The following is a 19,699-nucleotide window of genomic DNA, read 5'->3' as shown; positions in this document are numbered from 1 at the left end:
CCAATTGTGTTGCAAATCTGAGGCCATAAGCCTTGTACAAAACATACAAAATTAATAATCGGTTTTACTGTAATTTTAATATATATATATATATATATATATATATATATATATATATATATATATATATATATATATATATATATATATATATATATATATATATATATATATATATATATATATTACATGTAAAAACTATATATTTTAATTTTATTCAATTTATTACAATTTAGAATATATATTTTACTAATATTTTATTCATACATACTGTATTTTTAAATATTTTACTTATAAAAGTTTTATACAATCTATAAAATAGTGTATATTTTAAAAGACTATTAATGTGTGTGTACATATTTTTGTGACACATCAGGACACAAATCTGTATAATGACACAGGTATTACAAGAAAGTGGTGAAATTTGAGCACATTGCTGATGTCCTTATTTTTCAAAAAGCTTATAAATCACACAAAATTAGTTGTTGTTTTTTTCTCAAAAAGTAAAAACTGTGTACAGTTTCCTGTGACGGTTGGGTTTAGGGGAAGAGTTGGGGTTATGCCAATAGAAAATACAGTTTGTACAGAATAAAAACACTTGGGTGTTTGTATAAGAGAGAGAGTCCTGGTATTCATCAAGTTGGGACCAAATATCATTCCAATTATAGCTATACAAGTTATTTTGATCTTGTGGGGACATTTATTTGTGTCCGTGAGGAAAATGGCATGTAAAACAAATAGAAATTGATCATTTGACAATATAAAACCACATTTTCTTTGAGAGTTGGATTTAGACATATGTTTGGGATAAGTGCACAGAATATACACTCTCTACAGTATAGAAATCATTATGTTTATGCATAGTCCCTATAAAACATGAGAACCCAATGTGGGTATGGATGTGCTGTGTACTTTTTGTTGGGCTGCTCTCTACTGCCTCCTACTGTCCTATGTTGTTTGGGGTAGCGACTGCAGATGATTCATTCAGGTTTGTGTCAAAAACTAAGCTGCTTCAAATGTGTGTGTGTGTGTGTGTGTGTGTGTGTTTGTAATCAGAAATACACAATGGCATTAAGGAGAGTGAATTAAACTATGACCAGGCATTTAATTTTAAACACCCCGACCATGATAAACACAAATTAAGCACCTAACACAGACACCTGGTCTTTCCAGGCAGCGATTCTATAATTACGCAAATGTGTCTGCTGAATATAGAATGCCCTTCATGCCTATTTGAGCCCAAATGCTCTGTGTGAGTGTGTTTGTGTGTGTGTGTGTGTGTGTGTGTGTGTGTGTGTGTGTGTGTGTGTGTGTGTGTGTGTGTGTGTGTGTGTGTGGTAATGCTTTTCCTGCTGAAGTGCTAATGTATTTTCTGTGTCTTTTTTTTCAGTGGCTATTTTAGTGCAGGTTTCCTCTTCGCTGTAAATGTGCGAGGTGTGTGTGGATGTGTGTGCCGTTGTTCCGATTCATCAGGGCCTCCTTTTCTTTCTGCCGGATCTTCAGTTTTATTCCCCAGACTGCCTGATGGAGGGAAAGAGTGTGAGGTGTGTGTGTGTCATGTCAATGATGTCGTTCTTAGTATTGAGCCATGATCTCAGCCAATAATTGCAGTAATCAAGACGCTTTAACACGTACAGGTGTGTGAGGTGAATTTACAAAGAACGACGGGCTACTTCCACTCCCTAGTTTGCTGTAATGTGAATCAATGTACAAGAATTCAGGCGTTGGCAAAGGCCTAACACTGATGACTGAATTATTTGTGACACAATCACTATGTTGCACAATTCTGATTTGAAATTGATTTGATTCAAATCTATGATTTTATTGATTTTACATTAAGTCATGACAAATCTGCAATTGTTATGCTACTCACAGGGTTATCAGTGTAGATTACACTGCAAAAAAACATCTGTTAATTAACAGTTTACGCATCACAAGTGTTTTCTGTTTATTTACAGTTAAGCTTAATCTCTGCTTAATCTCTAATGTCTGTCGACATTTGATGTTAAAAATTCAACTCTACAGTTTAACAAAGTGACTTTAATGACATTTTCATTCATTCATTCATTCATTTTATTTTCAGCTTAGTCTCTTTATTAATCTGGGGTTGCCACAGCGGAATGAACCGGCAACTTCTCAAGCATATGTTTTACGCAGCAGATGCCCTTCCAGCTGCACTGGGAAAAATTCATACACACACATACACTACGGCCAATTATGTTTATTTAATTCACCTGTACCACATGTCTTTGGACTGTGGGGGAAACCAGGCTCAAACCAGCGACCTTTTTGCTGTGAAGCAAGATTGTGCTACCCACTGCGGCACCATGCTGCCCTAATGACACAGTTTTAAATAATGTAATTGTAAAATAAATAAATAAATGAATCTGTAAAATAACAGAAAGTTTTTTGTGCCATAATATACATCACCAACCCAGAAAATATCTCTTTAAACTATTAGAAATTTTAATAAAATTCACTTTTTTAACTTAACATGGTTAAAAAATGTCCCATAATGCAATTCAAAACCAGAAATGAACGGGGAAAATAAAAATGAAAGCATGAATCACAAATTAACGAATATTTATTTTTAAATTAATTTACGGATATTTTTTTACAGTGTAGCAAACAGAATGTTTTCTTATGGTTTGGTTATTTTTTGGAATTCAAATATAAATGATCTATGGTTAATTTTTCTAACAACTTAAAAAGAATCTAAGACCCAATCCCGATTCCAACCCTTAACCTTCCCCTTCCCCCTACCCCTCGTTTTGCGCGTTCCCGTGAAAGGGTGTCCCAATTCTCTTTAGCTTGAAGGCGTAAGGCTAAGGGGTAGGGGTAGATAACCGTTCGTACAAAGATTTTTCAAGAACACACTCGAAACCAAGGGGTAAGAAAATTTCACAGGATTCACGAGCCACAATGGCAGGATAGTTACACCCGGAAGTAAGAAAATGCACAAATACACAAATTAGAATGTCTGCTATAATATTAAAGTTGCTTTAGGTGTGTTTATATAGATGAAAATGGCCTCTGTGTAAATGCGCAGTTGCAATCTTATTGCCACAACTTTTTGTTATGATAACATGACATTGTTGCCTTCAGTGATTTCGTAAAGATAAAAAACAAAAAATAAAGCAACTGGAATAACTACAGCAGTCGCGATCATCTGATCTCATATGAACATCGGATGACGTGTGCAAGTTCTGTAGTGCTGTCCCAATTGTTAGAGGTAAATTTTGAAACAATCCCCCTTCACACTCTAAGGGGAAGGGGTACATATATACATTTGAGATTGGGCCCAAAAGAGATCATTCTGGGAATGTTTTCCTAACCTAGAGAGAAAGTTCTGTTTACATAATAAAAATTTTCAACAGAGAGCATTCTGGAAACCACAATGATGCTTCCAAAAAGTTATAGGAAAGGCCGGTGTCATTTGCAAAATACAGATATAAATACTCCCCTCTATAAAAATTATATGCAGTGTACAGAAGTACAAAGATGTGAAAAAGATGTGTGGGATACGGTTTTGCATGTTTGTGTGTTTTTTTTTTTTTTTTTTTTTTTACAAACAAAGATTTACTGACCAAATTTTTACACTGAATTTACTTCATAACATCAATCAAGTGTAAAAAAAAAAAGTTTGTGACAAGATGTGGTTTCAAATCAGAGGGAGAAAGAAATTGTACTATTTTATAGTGTTCAATACAATGATAAAGGCTACCCAGCAAGTAATAGCCGTCATTTCATTGGCTAGGTGAAGTATAGACCAGATCTAACCCGGCTACGTGTAACCCAATTTTAGCCCGAATAACCTTAAATTTGATTGTATGTTGTTTTTTTGCTAAATAAAGCTTATAATATGTATGATACTCCATCATGCAGGAAAAGTCAACAAGGTTTATGAGGTTCCTGCAAGTAATAGACGTAGTTTCACTTTCTCTGAGAAGTATAGACCCAATCTAGTCCGGCTATGTGTAACCCATCTCTAGCTCAAAAAATCTTAAATTTGCTTACCTGTCTTTTTTGGCAAAATACTTTGTGATATGTATGATATTCCTTCAAGTAAGGAAAGTCAATCGCATTTACAAGGTGTAAAAATAGCTAGGATTGCTTAAGGAACACAAATAAACCACAAATGCCACAATCATTTGTTTGTTGTCTTCCTGTTTGATCAGTATATCCATATTGGGTTTCCTTCTGATACAGTGATTGTTGATGTCTTCTATGATACATATGTGGAGTTTTATGCGTCAGAGCGCCCTCTAGTGTCTAGTATGAATGAAATCAACACTGCATTATGTGTGTCCTCACAACCCATTTTGTCTCTCGTATTGGATACATGAGAAAACACTAACAAAACCAGTTATTTCTTCATGGATTGTACGACGCAATGCTAAGTTGTGGAAAAAAAATTGAGGAAAGTCTTAGCAATTTCCGCTTTTAACACTTTGCCACCTCACATTCTGACACAACAACTAAAAAAAGTGACTGCTGCAAATCCGTAGGCCTACCTTGTTTTATTGGCAATGAATTGCTATTTTTTTAGTTGACCAAAACATTACTTCAAATTTTAAAGAGTTTTAAAATATGGGGTTGATTTGTTCTGATTAGTTCAGTTATGTATTAGAGAAAATATATAGATATACATAAAATATGTTTGTATAAATATTATTTCTAATATTTAATATTAAATATTTTATTGCCAAATATTGAAGACAGTAGTTGATAAAATAAGAGGCTACTGAATATGTTATTCAAAGAACATTCATAAAAAAAAAATCCTAAAAACTTTAAAGAACTCTCTTTCCTCACAGCTGTGTAGAAAAACGACAGGATTTCTGATGCGTTATATATATATATATATATATATATATATATATATATATATATATATATATATATATATATATATATATTTTTTTTTTTTTTTTTTTTTTACCCCAGTGTTCTCCATAAACTTTCTTCTATGTGTTCTGTAGAAGATATAAAAAGATTCAGAAGATAGGAATAACAGGAATAACAATTTGAGGAAACCGAGGTCAACAAACCATTTAAGTTCAAAAACTAATGAGTACTGTGAACTTAATCCATTTGAGTAAACAAAGTAATTTGAGCACAGTAAAACCCAATAAATGAAAACAACTCAAACCAACTGAGTACTGTAAAACAAAATAAGTTAAGTAAACTCAAACCATTTGAGGAAACCGATTGCAACAAACCATTTGAGTTTAAAAAAAAATTCTATATGAGTACTGTGAACTTAATGCATTTAAGTTGAAGTAATGAAGTATTTAATTAACCTTCAACACTGAGTTCAAAACACTTTTCAAATGAGTAGAAATAACCCAGTAAATTTGGAGTTAACTACACTCATTTCAGATGATAAAGTTGACTGTTGAGTTTTACAGTGTATAAAGATTTAACTTTTTTCTTCTAACTTTTACAGCGGCAGTTTTTATTTTAAAAAAAACTGGATGTATTGGAGAACAAATGTACAATGGCAAGGTATGTTGTAACTGTAATTATATAAAACATTGTAAATCCTCATTTACATTGATTGCAAAAAATAAATAATTTTAACAGTAATATTATAAAAAATATTAATTCCATTCCAAAAGAACTTCATGATGGTGACCTACTCTCATCTGATACTTATCTAAACAGAGACAGATAGTGAGAGAGAGAGATTAGACTCTTGTGTCTCCTTGGGATCATCTTAAATGTCATGCTTTAATGTGCAAACATTAATTTCTCATCAAATGCTTAATACTCTTCTACAACACTTTTATACACACTTGAAGGATGTTCTCTATTCATTCATGTCTTCACCCAAGCCTCCAGTTACATCATTAAGTAACTGTTCTCCTTCTCCACCCCAGATTGCACAACTCACAAACCACAGTCAAATGCAGAGTGATGCTGTCATACACAGCGAGAAGTCCTCAAATGGCCCCCTGTCTCAAGTTTTTGGCACCACAGTGTCTTGTTATCATATTTAATGTACATTGTTTGCAGATTTTATTCAACAAAACTAGCATAAGCCTAGAATTTAGTGCAAGTTGGTGCCACTTTGCCTTGGTCAGTGCAGTAAGTGACTGTATTATGATCAATAATGTTACTTGTTGAGCACAAAAGTTCATAACATACAAAATCATAAAAAACGAAGTCTTACCTAAAGGAAGTTCTGCCTTTATGCTTTATTTTCTTTGTTTGCTCGTTACTACACCTGTATACATGGCAAAAGTCCAGCATCTTCAGATTGGCTTTAGTCTTGACTAATGCAATTAATGGACATTTGTCATGGAAACACTGTACAAATATGGTCAGCATCCGTATGCGATATCTAGTGTATATATCTATGGAATTTCCTGGCTTTTGTGAATCTATTTTTACGTTAACGTTCAAAATTTGGGAAATCCAACCTGATTGCACAACTCAAACCACTGTCAAATGCATAGTGATGCTGTCATACATGCTGAAAAGTCCTCAAGTGGTCCTCCTGTCTCATGACTTGTTTTCTTTTTTTCTCAACTCTCCTATAGGCTCTTAACAATAAAGCATGTCCTTACAAAGACAGATCTATGACTTCAGCTCTACATTGGAGTATGTGGGATATCTCCAGGATGACAAACACTGTTCACAGTTCAAAACTTAGTAAGATTTTTATATTTTTATATTCAATAATTACATAAAAAACTGTTGTTTTTTGGTGTTGATTCCATAAATAGACTTTTACAACATTTTTCATTTCATTAAATGTTTCTTTACAGTAAATATTGTTCTTTAATCATTGTACAATGCATCTGAAAAGTAATCATAGTGCTTCACATTTTCCACTTTTTTTATGTTACAGCCTTATTCCAGAATGGATTAAATTAATTTATTTCCTCAAAATTCTACATTAAATAGTCCATAATGACAATGTGAAAAAAGAGTCCTTGAAATTGTTGCAAATTCATTAAAAATAAAAAATAGAAAAATCACATGGAGATCAGTATTCACAGCCTTTGCCGTGAAGCTCTAAAATGAGCTCAGGTTCATTCTGTTTCCACTGATCATTCTTGAGATATTTTGCTGCTTAATTGGAGTTCACCTGTGGTCAATTCAGTTGATTGGACATGATTTGAAAAGACATACACTTGTCTATATAAGGTCCCAGGGTTGATAGTACATGTCAAAGCACAAACCAAGCATAAAGACAAAGGAATTGCCTGTAGACCTCCGAGACAGGATTTTCTCAAGGCATGCACAAGGCTGGGGAAGGTTACAGAAAAATATCTGCTGCTCTGAAAGTTCCAATGAGCACAGTCACCTCCATCATACATAAGTGAAAGATGTTTCCATGAATTCACCAATCAGGCCTGTATATTAGAGTGACTAGACGGAGGCCACACACTGCCTGGAATTTGCCAAAAGGCATCTGAAGAACTCTCAGACCATGAGAAACAAAATTCTCTGATGAGACTAAAATTGAACTCTTTGGAGTGAATGCCAAGCGTTACATTTAGAAAATGAGGCACTGCTCATCACAAGGATTATAGCATCCCTACAGTGAAGCATGGTGGTGGCAGCATCATGCTGTGGGGATGTTTTTCAGCAGCAGGGACTGGAAAGACTAGTCAGGATAGAGGGAAAGATGAATGCAGCAATGTACATGAAAAGCTGCTTCAGAGTACTCTTGACCTTAGACTGGGGCGATCTAAAGCACACTGCAAAAATATCAATGGGGTGGCTTCACAACAACTCTGTGAATGTTGTTGAATGTTCCCATCCAACCTGACAGAGCTTGAAAGGTATTGCAAAGAGGAATGGGCAAAAATTCCCAAAGACAGATGTGCCAGGCTTGTGGCATCATATTCAAAAAGACTTGAGGCTGTAATTGCTGCCAAATGTGCATCAACTAAGTATTGAGCAAAGGCTGTGAATACTGATGTACATGTGATTTTTCAAGTTTTTTATTTGTAATAAATTGACAACAATTTCAAAGACTCTTTTTTTTCACATTGTCATTGTGGGGTATTGTGTGTAGAATTTTGAGGAAATAAATGAGTTTAATACATTATGGATTATGGCTCTAACAAAAAAATGTGGCAAAAGTGAAGCGCTATGAATGCTTTCTGGATACACTGTAATGTTCTTCACACTTTGAAAATTGGTTCGCTTAAATGTTCTTTGGAGAAGCAAGAAAAGGTTTTATAAAAGGTTCTAATCATGAAGTTTTATAGTTAATTATAACATGTGTGACGACCCCAGGACTTCAGTATGGATGTGGCAGATCCTGATTGGGTGCCTGGTTGCCACCAATTGGCTCAAACCATATAAAAGGGTTTTGAGTGCTAGCTTCTGGAGGACGGTGTGGCTACGGGCCGTCCTCGTGTTCAGATCATCTCTTCATTTCTGAAACCTTATGGTTTTGTTTAGCATTATTTATTTGTGTAGTTAAAGTAGTTATTTTCTTTATTTTTCCCCTAGACGTTTGTTTGTTGATTTGTTGTTCTATTTAGTTTTATGTATAATAAATAAGTTGCATATACATTCTTTTGTTGTCCGAACTCTTTTATGTTGCGACTCAAACGAGGGGGTCGTAACATAAAATTGGGCGCTCGTCCGGATAATTTAACTACACATAAGGTAATGCATTTTGTTTGTGTTCACCAATGTAAATGAGTAGACTTCAGGTAGTTAGAGTGTTCTCAGCTGGGTTTGTAATCCTTCCATCGAGACACTATTTGTTATTTTAGTTTGTTATTTTGCCTTTTTTATTTTTGAAGGTTATTCTGGATGGAGATTATTAAGTCTCTGTCGGGGGTACGCATCGGGCTTTTGGCTATGCCAATTGTCCTCGAGCTTAGCGTTTAAAAGCCGCCCCGAGTCCGGTACACCTTTGAAGATTAGGTAGGTTAAGTTAGTTATTTTTCGTGTAGGTAGGAACTGAAGTCTCTCATTTTCATTCTTTTCATAAGGTGACACTTTGTTTTTTTCCGTATTTGTTAATTACGATGCCCTCCGATTAATAGAGTAACTATAGTTTATAGTAATCTCTTATAACGGTGAGTTTTTGTAAACTGAGCGCGTCTGCTGTTTTTGTTCCTGGCGAAGTGGCTGATGGGATTTGTAGTTGTTAGGCGCTAGTTTCACGTGCGCTTCAGTGTGTGCGCGCTTTGTTGTTGTTGTTAGAGCGTTTGCTGTTGGCAGTCATGTCGTCTTCATCAATTATTGAAGATTTCTTTGCATTTCCTTCGGAGATACTACTGGAGAGATGTACGAAGGAGGAACTGTTGCAGATCGCGGAGCGTTTTGAAATTGAGGTAACGAGTAATGACAAGAAACTCAAGGAAACGCTGATGAAAGCTGTGAAGAGCGCACTTTGTGAACGCGGCGTTTTAGAGGTAAGAGCTCCTATTATTCCTGATGAGTCTGTATCGTCTCCTGTTTGTAGTGTCGATCTAAATGCAAAGTTTAGTGAAATGTCGTTGCAAGAAAAACAGCTGTGTGTTGATGCGGAAAAATTTAGAGCCGAGCGTGATGTTTGTGCTTTGAAAGAGAAAGAGTTGGAGAATGATTTTGAAGTAAAGAAAATGCAACAACAGTTAGAAATGCGGAAAATGGAGTTGGAGTTGCAGAAAGAGCGAGAGGAAAGAGAGTTTCAATTGCGAAAACTTGAGCTGGAATTGAAATTAAAATCACATCAAGCTCCTGTAATTTCAGCTGCTGAGTCAAATGTGTTTGATGTACACAAAAACATTAGGCTAGTGCCGCCGTTTTTGGAGAGGGAAGTAGAGAAATACTTTCAGCATTTTGAACGTGTTGCAGAGTCATTAAAGTGGCCAAAGACTTTTTGGACATTATTATTGCAGTGCGTGTTGATAGGGAGAGCACAGGATGTGTATTCAGCGTTGACTACAGAGCAAAGTAGCGATTATGAGATTGTGAAGTCCGCTATTTTACAAGCTTATGAATTAGCACCTGAGGCTTATCGACAAAAATTCAGAACTCATTTTAAATCTGAGAAAAGCACTTTTCTTGAGTTTGCTAGAGAGAAAGAAAATCTGTTTGACCGCTGGTGCTCATCTGTAAAAATTAAATCTAAGGAGGAGCTTAGAGAGCTCATTCTTCTTGAAGAGTTTAAGTGCTGTGTTCCAAATGCTGTGGCCATGTATCTTAATGAGCATAAAGTGACTAAACTGTCTGAGGCTGCACTTATGGCAGATGAATTTACTCTCACTCACCAGAATACTGCTCATGTAAATGATATGAGTAGATTAAAGCTGAATTCTATGAGTAAAAGTAAAAAGATGCTTTCACGTCAGCATGTTGTGTCAGTTCCTGCTGAAAATGTTTCACTCACACGTCAAAAAGGTGAAATTATTTGTTTTTATTGTAAAAAACAAGGACATAAAATTTCTGACTGTGCTATTTTAAAAAAGAAAGATAAATCTGTTAAACCTGTTGGTTTGATTTCAAAAGTGAATCACAATGTTAGCACTAAGCAGATTGAGAAAATAAATATCAGTGAAATGGAGGATAAGACCAGTGTGGATTTTGGGCCATTCATTACTGATGGTAGTGTTTCTTTGCCTGATTCTGATGAATTTGTTCCTGTTCGTATTCTTCGTGATACAGGTGCTGGACAGTCATTTTTGATGCAAGGACTTTTGCCTTTGTCTGAACGTACTGCTACTGGGTCTCATGTGCTGGTCAGAGGGCTTGAAATGGGCTACATGGAAGTTCCATTGCACCACATTCACCTTAACTCCAAACTTGTAACAGGTGATGTAGTTGTAGGAGTTCGTGCTAACCTTCCTATTCCTGGTGTCACCTTTATACTTGGAAATGACTTGGCTGGTGGTAATGTGTGGGAGAAACCTGATGGTGAAATTTCACCTGTAGTGTTTCCTTCTGTTGAAGGATTGAATAAGCCTCCTGACTGTTCTGATTTGTTCCCAGCATGTGCAGTAACTCGAGCGATGACTAAGAGAGGTGTGTTGGATGAGACGGGAAGTGTTCTTAGTGATACTTTTATTTCATCTACAGACTCTTCACTAGAGCCTGGTACTGTGAACACCACTACAGTTGATGAAGAGACTCCCGTGCACAATATTACATCTGTTGATGCACATATTGAAAAGCCTGTTTCACTTTCTGAAAGTCCACCTTGTGATGCTAATGCTAACACTTGTTTGTTATCTCCACCTCATAGTGTGACTCGAGCTGAGCTGATAAAAGCCCAGCATGCGGATGAAGCTGTTCAGGAGATGTTTTCCTTAGTCGGTGCTGGTGGAGAAAACAAAGTCTCCACGTCTTATATTCTTCGGGATGGGTTGCTTTGCAGACAACAGCCTATGTCTTCTGACTCTTCTCTTGATCCTAGGATCCAAATTGTGGTTCCTTCAATTTTTCGTCATGATGTCTTAAGGCTGTCACACCAAGGCCCTGCTGGTCATACGGGGGTAAGAAAGACATGTGATAGGATTTTGAGGGAATTTTATTGGCCTAGACTCAAGAAAGATGTGACTAAATACATACGGTCTTGTCACAACTGTCAAATGACCGGGAAGCCTAATCAACGTATTCCATTGGCTCCTTTGCAACCCATTGCTGTTTGTACTACCCCTTTTGAACATCTAATCATAGATTGTGTGGGTCCTTTACCCCGATCTAAGGCCGGACATGCTTATTTGCTTACTGTAATGTGCCAGTCTACACGCTATCCTACAGCTTATCCATTGAGATCGATCACAACAAAATCAATTTTAAAGGCTTTGACAAATTTCATGTCTATCTTTGGTATTCCAAAAACCATTCAGTCTGATCAAGGTTCAAATTTTATGTCCCGACAATTTTCAAAAGTTCTACAACAACTTAAAGTTAAACACAATATCTCAAGTGCTTATCATCCTCAGAGTCAGGGAGGTTTAGAAAGGTTCCACCAGACTCTTAAGTCACTTTTGAGATCCTATTGTGTTGAACTTGATTGTGACTGGGAGGATGGACTTCCTTGGATGTTGTTGGCTATTCGTGAAGTGGTTCAAGAGAGCACGGGTTTTAGCCCCAATGAGTTGGTGTTCGGACACACAGTTCGAGGCCCGATTGCTGTTTTAGCCGATGAATGGAACATCACTGATCCACCTGAGAATGTTCTAGATTATGTCAGTGGTTTTCGTTATCGACTTTATGAAGCTCGAGCTATCGCTTTGCGAAAACTAGGTAAGTCTCAGGAAAAGATGCAGAGGTTGTTTGATCGCAAAGTTAAACTTCGAAGTTTTCAGGTTGGCAATAAAGTTTTAGCATTGCTTCCTGTTTTGAGTAGTCCGTTTCAGGCTAGGTTTAGTGGACCATACACCATAGTAAAGTGTTACACGAATAACAACTATCTTTTAAGTACACCTGATCGACGAAAGAAAGTACAGGTTTGCCATGTTAACTTGCTGAAGCCATACTTGAGCCCTGTTTCATCTCTTTCAGTACATGTCGTGACCTCCGATCTTGACTCCAGTGTTTCAGGAGCTTCTGTGGACATGACTACTGATCTGGATGAAAAGAGTGGTCCTTCACGAGGAGTTGTGGAAGGACGCCTGAATAATTCGGAATTTCTTGTTAATCTCTCTCATCATCTGTCTCATTTGTGCGAACCAGAGAAGACCAGTATCATTGAGTTGGTAAATTCATTCCCTTCTATCTTTTCTGATGTTCCTACTCAAACTCATGTCATTCAACATGACATTGATGTTGGGATGGCTTCACCTGTAAAACAAAATCCATATCGGGTGAATCCTGTTAAAAGGAAACTCCTTGAGAAAGAAGTGGAATATTTGCTTGCTCACCGATTAGCAGAACCCAGTTTTAGTTCGTGGAGCTCCCCCTGCATTCTAGTGACTAAATCAGATCAATCTTATCGGTTTTGTACTGATTATAGGAAGCTCAATTCACTTACAAAACCTGATTGTTTTCCTTTACCTAGAATCGATGATTGTGTAGATCAGGTAGGATCTGCACAGTTTGTGAGTAAGTTTGATCTTTTAAAAGGATATTGGCAAGTGCCGTTAACATCTCGTGCTAAGGAATTGTCTGCTTTTATTACACCAGACAGTTTCCTACAGTACACAGTAATGCCTTTTGGAGTTCGAAATGCTCCAGCGACTTTTCAACGTCTGGTAAATCGAGTGTTATCAGGGATGCAGGGATGTGAAGCCTACCTGGATGATGTTGTGCTGTACAGTTCTACTTGGTCAGAACATCTAGCACAAATTAGAGAACTGTTTGAACGTTTAGCTAAAGCTAACTTGACTGTTAATCTTGCCAAGTGTGAGTTTGGTAAGGCTACAGTGACTTATTTGGGTAAGGTGGTTGGCAGAGGGTGCGTTCGTCCTATTACTGCTAAAGTTGAAGCCATCTCTAGTTTTCCCACTCCCACTACTCGTCGTGAGTTAAGGCGTTTTCTCGGAATGGTGGGTTACTATAGAGGTTTTTGTAAGAATTTTGCAGATGTTGTTGCCCCTCTGACAGATTTATTGAGCCCAAAAAGACCTTTCCATTGGTCAGTGCAGTGTCAATGTGCTTTTGATAATGCTAAATCTCTTTTAGCTAATGCTCCGGTGTTGACTGCACCAAACTTTGAGAAACCTTTTCTTTGAGCGGTGGACGCTAGTGCTTTTGGTGCTGGTGCAGTTCTTCTTCAGGAAGATGACAAAGGAGTTGAGCATCCAGTCAGTTATTTTTCAAAAAAATTCAATTGTCATCAGCAGGTCTATTCCACAGTGGAAAAAGAGGCTTTAGCTCTTGTGTTGGCTGTTCAACACTTTGAGGTCTATTTGAGTTCAGTTTGTGGTCCTATTGTCATCTATACAGACCATAATCCTTTAACTTTCTTGGATCGAATGCGTGGAAAGAACCAGCGGATTATGAGATGGAGCCTTATATTGCAACCATTCTCTCTGCTGATTAAACATATTCGTGGCAAAGACAACCTTATTGCTGACGCTCTCTCAAGAGTGTAAAATGTCCCATTAGGTTGGGCATATCTTTTGTTTGTCTTTCTCCCTCTCTCTCTCTCTCTCGATTCTGTCTCTCTCTCATTTTCCATCTCTAGTCTTTACTCTGATTTCCTAGGGCCCAGGAGTCGGGGAGAAAACTGGAGTGAGATTTATGGAGATGAGTACTCCTGTTATTGTAAATTTCAATTTAGTTGGTTTATGTTCTGTTTGTTCCACTAGTTGTTTTTGTCGGTTCTTTAGGGAACCTCCTTTTGGAGTGGGAGGTGTGACGACCCCAGGACTTCAGTATGGATGTGGCAGATCCTGATTGGGTGCCTGGTTGCCACCAATTGGCTCAAACCATATAAAAGGGTTTTGAGTGCTAGCTTCTGGAGGACGGTGTGGCTACGGGCCGTCCTCGTGTTCAGATCATCTCTTCATTTCTGAAACCTTATGGTTTTGTTTAGCATTATTTATTTGTGTAGTTAAAGTAGTTATTTTCTTTATTTTTCCCCTAGACGTTTGTTTGTTGATTTGTTGTTCTATTTAGTTTTATGTATAATAAATAAGTTGCATATACATTCTTTTGTTGTCCGAACTCTTTTATGTTGCGACTCAAACGAGGGGGTCGTAACACATGAATGAAAAGTGGTAAGGAAATATTCCTTTAACTTTACAACAATAACTTTCCATTTAAAGTCCTCATAAACTCCTGTGAGACTTTATTCATTATGTTGATGTTCTTCCATTTAAAATTGAATATTGAGACAATTAAAGGATGGGGCATCCTCCATCATTTTCTCACATAGATATTTACATTGTCGCCTATGCTGTTGTGTCAATAGAGCCATCATTTTAGTACACGGTAGCGCTCCTTTGAAATGGATGTGGGACCAAGGTCCAGTGGAATACTGTCCATCTGGAGATATTTAGACATACTAAATCTATGATCAGGAGTTTTCCCGGTGGTCAGTATGCAAATATTTATTTTTAATTGCGAAAATTATAATTTTACATTACTTTTCTATATCGATAGATAGTTTTTTTTTATTAGTATTTTATTCATTGTTTGCTGATTTTATTCAACTAAAACTAATCAACAAAAAAGAATTAAGTAAAAGTTTGTGCTACTTTGCCTTATGGTCAATGCAGTCAGTGAGTGTATTATTATCGATACTTGTTGAGCACAAAAGTTCGTAACATACAAAAACATAAAAAACGAAATCTAACCTATGAAATGTTCTTCCTTAATGCTCTGTTTTCTTTGTTTGCTTGTTAAAACACCTGTAAGCAACCTTAAAGTCCAGCATCTTTATCCTTATGGGGACCTTTTTAGATTCTTGAAAGCTATTGAAATTAAAAATTTAAAGCAGGAAATACATTAGGACCATTGTTATTATTTACACCCCTCAAAATGGTCTAGCAATGTGCGTTAGCAAAAAAAATACTACTGGGCCTGTAATTGGATGGAATAAGGGTAGACTAAGTATGGGTTTAGTAGGACCAGGGTTCAGCTATGGTAACAAATATTGTGCACTTGATTCATTCATTTTATGTTTATGCAGTGAATGAGTAACGGCGGGTAATGCGGGGGCTCGGAACAGCCGGTGAGCGCGCGCGGCTCTGCCTCCAACCGTTTCCTGTGCCACTTTATCATCCTGCTTTTTTCACAGCAAGCAGAAAAAAAGTGAGGAAGTGAGCAACGCAAAGAGAAACTCCTGGAAAGTAAGGCTGAGGAGTGTCGTATGGTACAAACCCACAGTCGTGTAAAAAAAGAGCCGGCAGCGGAGCGGGGGACGGGATGAGTCACTCGCAAGGCGCTGTCAGGCCGCTTTGATCAGCCGCGGTTGGGGTCTCGAGCTAAAAAATATTTAAAAGACGAATAGCCGGTGAGTCATGGTAATGGCGTTCAGCTAAGTGTGCAGTGTCCAAAAATAACTCGATAAATATGATATAAGCCAAAATACAATACTCTCAGGGATATGTTTTGTTTGGTAGTTTCGCAGCAGAGTTGTGGCCAATTCTTGTCTGAATTCCTCAGTTACTCATTAGCATCACCTGTGCCTAGTTCAGTTGACCGTTGTTGTTCCTGTAGAGTTATTCATTTTGGTTATATTCTCCTTGTTCATTAAATACTTTGTTGGTAAACCACAACACAGACTGAAAATTAACCATGGTTTTATTATAGCAAAAGTGATTAAAATACTATAGCCTAACCGTGATGTTTTTTGGAAACATACTAGGCCCTACACTCTCAGAAATAAAGGTATGCAAGCTGTCACAGGGGTGGTACCTTTTCAAAAGGTACACATTTGTACTTAAAGGGTCCATATTTGTACCTTAAAAGTATATATTAGTACCTACAAATTTTAAGAGGAACACTTTTGTACTTTTTAGGTACTGATATGTACCCTTGAGGTATTAATATGGACCTTTAATGTACAAATTTGTACCTTTCAAAAAGGTACCACCCCAGTGACAGCTCACGTACCTTTATTTCTGAGAGTGTATAGTTAAAATTGTTGCCTATACACTTTTTTTTAATAAATGCTACATCATAAACTGATAAATACTGTAGTTATACCTCAGACTTTACTACAGTAAAGTGTGATATATTGAACTATAGGTGTAGAAAACCTATTGGGGATTTGTTTATATTACTGTAAGTTGTATTACCACAGGAAAAAAAAACTTACTTTTAATGTAGGTACTAATATGGTAGGAATTTGGTACAGATTACTATAGTTTTTTTTACATGTTGGCATATTTTGTTTGTTTCTAAGTTTGGTGTTACAATTTGTTTTAATAATGATTTAACTAAAATATATTTTATTTTGTTATAAAATCATAGTTCATTGAGTCCAGAGTTTTTTCTTTTGTTTGTTTATTGTTTTGTTTAACCAACATTTTACCAGACATGTTTGACTTGAAAACAAATGTTAGGAATATATGTTTTAGAGACAAACAAGGCATATAGGCAAACCATTCATTCATTCATTCATTCATTTTCTTGTCGGCTTAGTCCCTTTATGAATCCGGGGTCGCCACAGCGGAATGAACCGCCAACTTATCCAGCAAGTTTTTACGCAGCGGATGCCCTTCCAGCCGCAACCCATCTCTGGGAAACATCCACACACTCATTCACACACACACTCATACACTATGGACAATTTAGCCTACCCAATTCACCTGTACCGCATGTTTTTGGACTGTGGGGGAAACCGGAGCACCTGGAAGAAACCCACGCGAAGGCAGGGAGAACATACAAACTCCACACAGAAACGCCAACTGAACTGAGGTTCAAACCAGTGACCTTCTTGCTGTGAGGCGACAGCACTACCTACTGCGCCACTGCCTGGCCCATATAGGCAAACCAGAAAATTGTAAAGTACATGGGTAATTGTTTAATCATTTATATTTTGATGTTTTGCTGCAAATAACTTGCAATAGACTTTTTAGTTTTCAATAAAATAAAAATTTGAACAGATGACCACAAAATCTGAAGCCAAACAAAAACAAATTTGTTTTTGGAAGCATCCAAATAAGACCAACTCAGGTGGCACTGATCAGAAAAACAAGTTGGACTCAAAATACTCTTGAGTAAACTGAATCCCATCAAGTTCTGGTTTGCTTAATAGAAACTTTATATTCAACAGTTTTCTTAATGAAATGCTGGGTTGTGTTAACTCACATTTGGGTAAAAAAAATTACAGCTTCATTCCACTTCAAATTTTAACATTAACCCTAGTTTTACATATCTTGTAAGTCCGAATTAGTATTTAACACCCCAACATTTTTAGGATATAATAGTCGTTTTATACTTCAGTTAGCTCTAGATATATTTTCTGTGAAACAATGAAATGCTATATGCAGTGTCCTACTGTCCCATTCTTTTTTGCGCGCGAGCCTCTGCGGTGCTGGACCGAAACAAAAGCTGCGCGCTTGAAAGAAAAAGAGGCAAGGAGCTCGTGACGTCGGGAAGATTCAGACACACACTCCTCCTCCTCTCTCTCTCTCCTCTCAGTGTAAATACCATCTCCACCAGATGAGCGGGCGCGCTGAATGCTTCTGTATAACATCACAGAAACCTTCAGTAAATTTACTCAGTCATACAGACATTTCTGCTGTTTGTGCATGCTTGTTTTTTGTTTTATGTGATAGCATTGTTGGATTTCAGCACGCTTTTTGGGGTATGCAGCAACCTGTTCTAATAGCAGAAACTGACCGAGTGGTTTTCTTCACAACCCTCCAGAGCTAATCCTCACCACTGGATATGACAAAGATTCCTGGAGTCAGGGGGAAAATAGCAGAGAAGAACAGCATTCTTTGGAAGATTGGGCTGTAGCGCGAGGGGCGGAATGGCGTTGTGGGAAGCCCTCCTTAACACTCTTGTATTGCGATAGAGAAAACAGAGCCACGCCAAGACCTTCTGCAGCAACACAGAGGGTAATACACGCAGACAGTGGGGGACATTTTCTTGATCAGAGCGCGTAAAGATGCGTTGTTTTTCAGCACGCGTGCGGGCGCATGCCATGCTGTAGCGCTGCGCAGCCAAATGGCACGAGCCAGCGCGACCAAATCGCTCTGACGTTCGCGGAGGACAAGACGTATGATGATGAGCGGCAGCTGCCGTGGGACCAGTCTGCTTGTCCCGATGCCTTCTCCACTCTCCGTTAGGTTCGCCTTCACTTTTTTTTGCACACACCTGCTCCTCTTCTCCTTGACTGTTTTGGGAACGCGTGTAGGTAAATAGAGCCGCGTCAGGCGTGGGAACAATGGAGTTGTCTGAGGTTCGCTGTTCCAGTGCGAGCGAGGAGCTGTACACTATCAACAAAACCCCGAGCAGTAGCAGCAGCAGCAGCAACAACGGGAACCGACCGAAGCGCCTGCTGTGGCAGAATGCCGTGCGACACATCACCGAGCAGCGCTTCATTCACGAGCACAGTCCGAAACCCGCGTCACCGGACGAGGCTCACACGCAGGGCTCGCGCAAACACTCCGCCGGCAGGACGTCGGTGAGCGACCGGCACAACAACGGCGGCACTAAAGTCTTCCCCGAGCGCTCGAGCAGCGACCTGGGTTTCCTGCAGATCGACTGCGCGCCCAGCAACTCCGACTTCTTCCTGAGCTGGGGATACACGTACCGCGGGGTGATCTTCCCCACGCTGCGCTACGCCTTCAAGTCCAGGGACCTCGAGCGCCTTTACCAGCGCTACTTCCTGGGCCAGCGACGGAAATCAGTGGTGGTCATGAACATTCTGGACGTGGTGACCAAGCTGACCCTACTCGTGCTGCACCTGACCCTGGCGTCCACGCCGATGGACCCGATAAAGGGGATGCTGCTGGGCTTCTTCACGGGCATCGAGGTGGTCATCTGCGCTCTGGTGGTGGTGCGCAAGGACACGAGCTCGCACGGTTACCTGCAGTACAGCGGTGCGGTGACCTGGGTCGCCATGGCCACGCAGATCCTCGCTACGGGACTGGGCTACGGATTGCTCGGTGATGGGATTGGATACGTTCTCTTTACGCTCTTTGCCACCTACAGCATGTTGCCTCTGCCTCTCACCTGGGCCATCGTGGCGGGACTGCTGACCTCCGCGCTGCACATCGCGCTCCAGCTGCTGGTGCCCCCTCGGGCGCAGATCTCCACGAATCAGGTGAGACACGAGTGAATCACACACACATACACAAATGTGCAATATTACATCATGGCAAGTTCATGT

The 19,699-nt window shown here is 38.5% G+C and overlaps 2 protein-coding genes across 28 annotated transcripts in view; both read left to right on the top strand.

Moving 5' to 3' along the window:
* The window catches only part of adcy8 (adenylate cyclase 8 (brain)), a 158,940-nt gene that overhangs the window by 19,968 nt on the left and 119,273 nt on the right, over positions 1 to 19,699 (top strand). For 7 of the 27 annotated variants that reach the window (XM_073910864.1, XM_073910909.1, XM_073910841.1 and 4 more), the window contains 3 exons: positions 1,391 to 1,544; positions 5,450 to 5,508; positions 6,546 to 6,657. Coding sequence is in view for 3 of the 27 variants with exons in the window: in XM_073910828.1 (XP_073766929.1) it covers positions 18,752 to 19,633 (882 nt within the window). In the remaining 24 variants the exon portion in view is untranslated. 27 annotated transcript variants of the gene reach the window in all.
* LOC141378660 (uncharacterized) lies at positions 9,151 to 14,553 on the top strand. The gene is made up of 2 exons (XM_073929131.1): positions 9,151 to 11,453; positions 12,469 to 14,553. Exons 1-2 carry the CDS (start codon positions 9,201 to 9,203, stop codon positions 12,478 to 12,480), a joined length of 2,265 nt encoding a protein of 754 aa, XP_073785232.1. The 5' UTR covers positions 9,151 to 9,200; the 3' UTR covers positions 12,481 to 14,553.

Source organism: Danio rerio, chromosome 2, assembly GCF_049306965.1.
Source record: "Danio rerio strain Tuebingen ecotype United States chromosome 2, GRCz12tu, whole genome shotgun sequence".
Lineage (NCBI taxonomy): Eukaryota > Metazoa > Chordata > Actinopteri > Cypriniformes > Danionidae > Danio > Danio rerio.
This window is presented reverse-complemented; position numbering and strand designations above follow the sequence as displayed.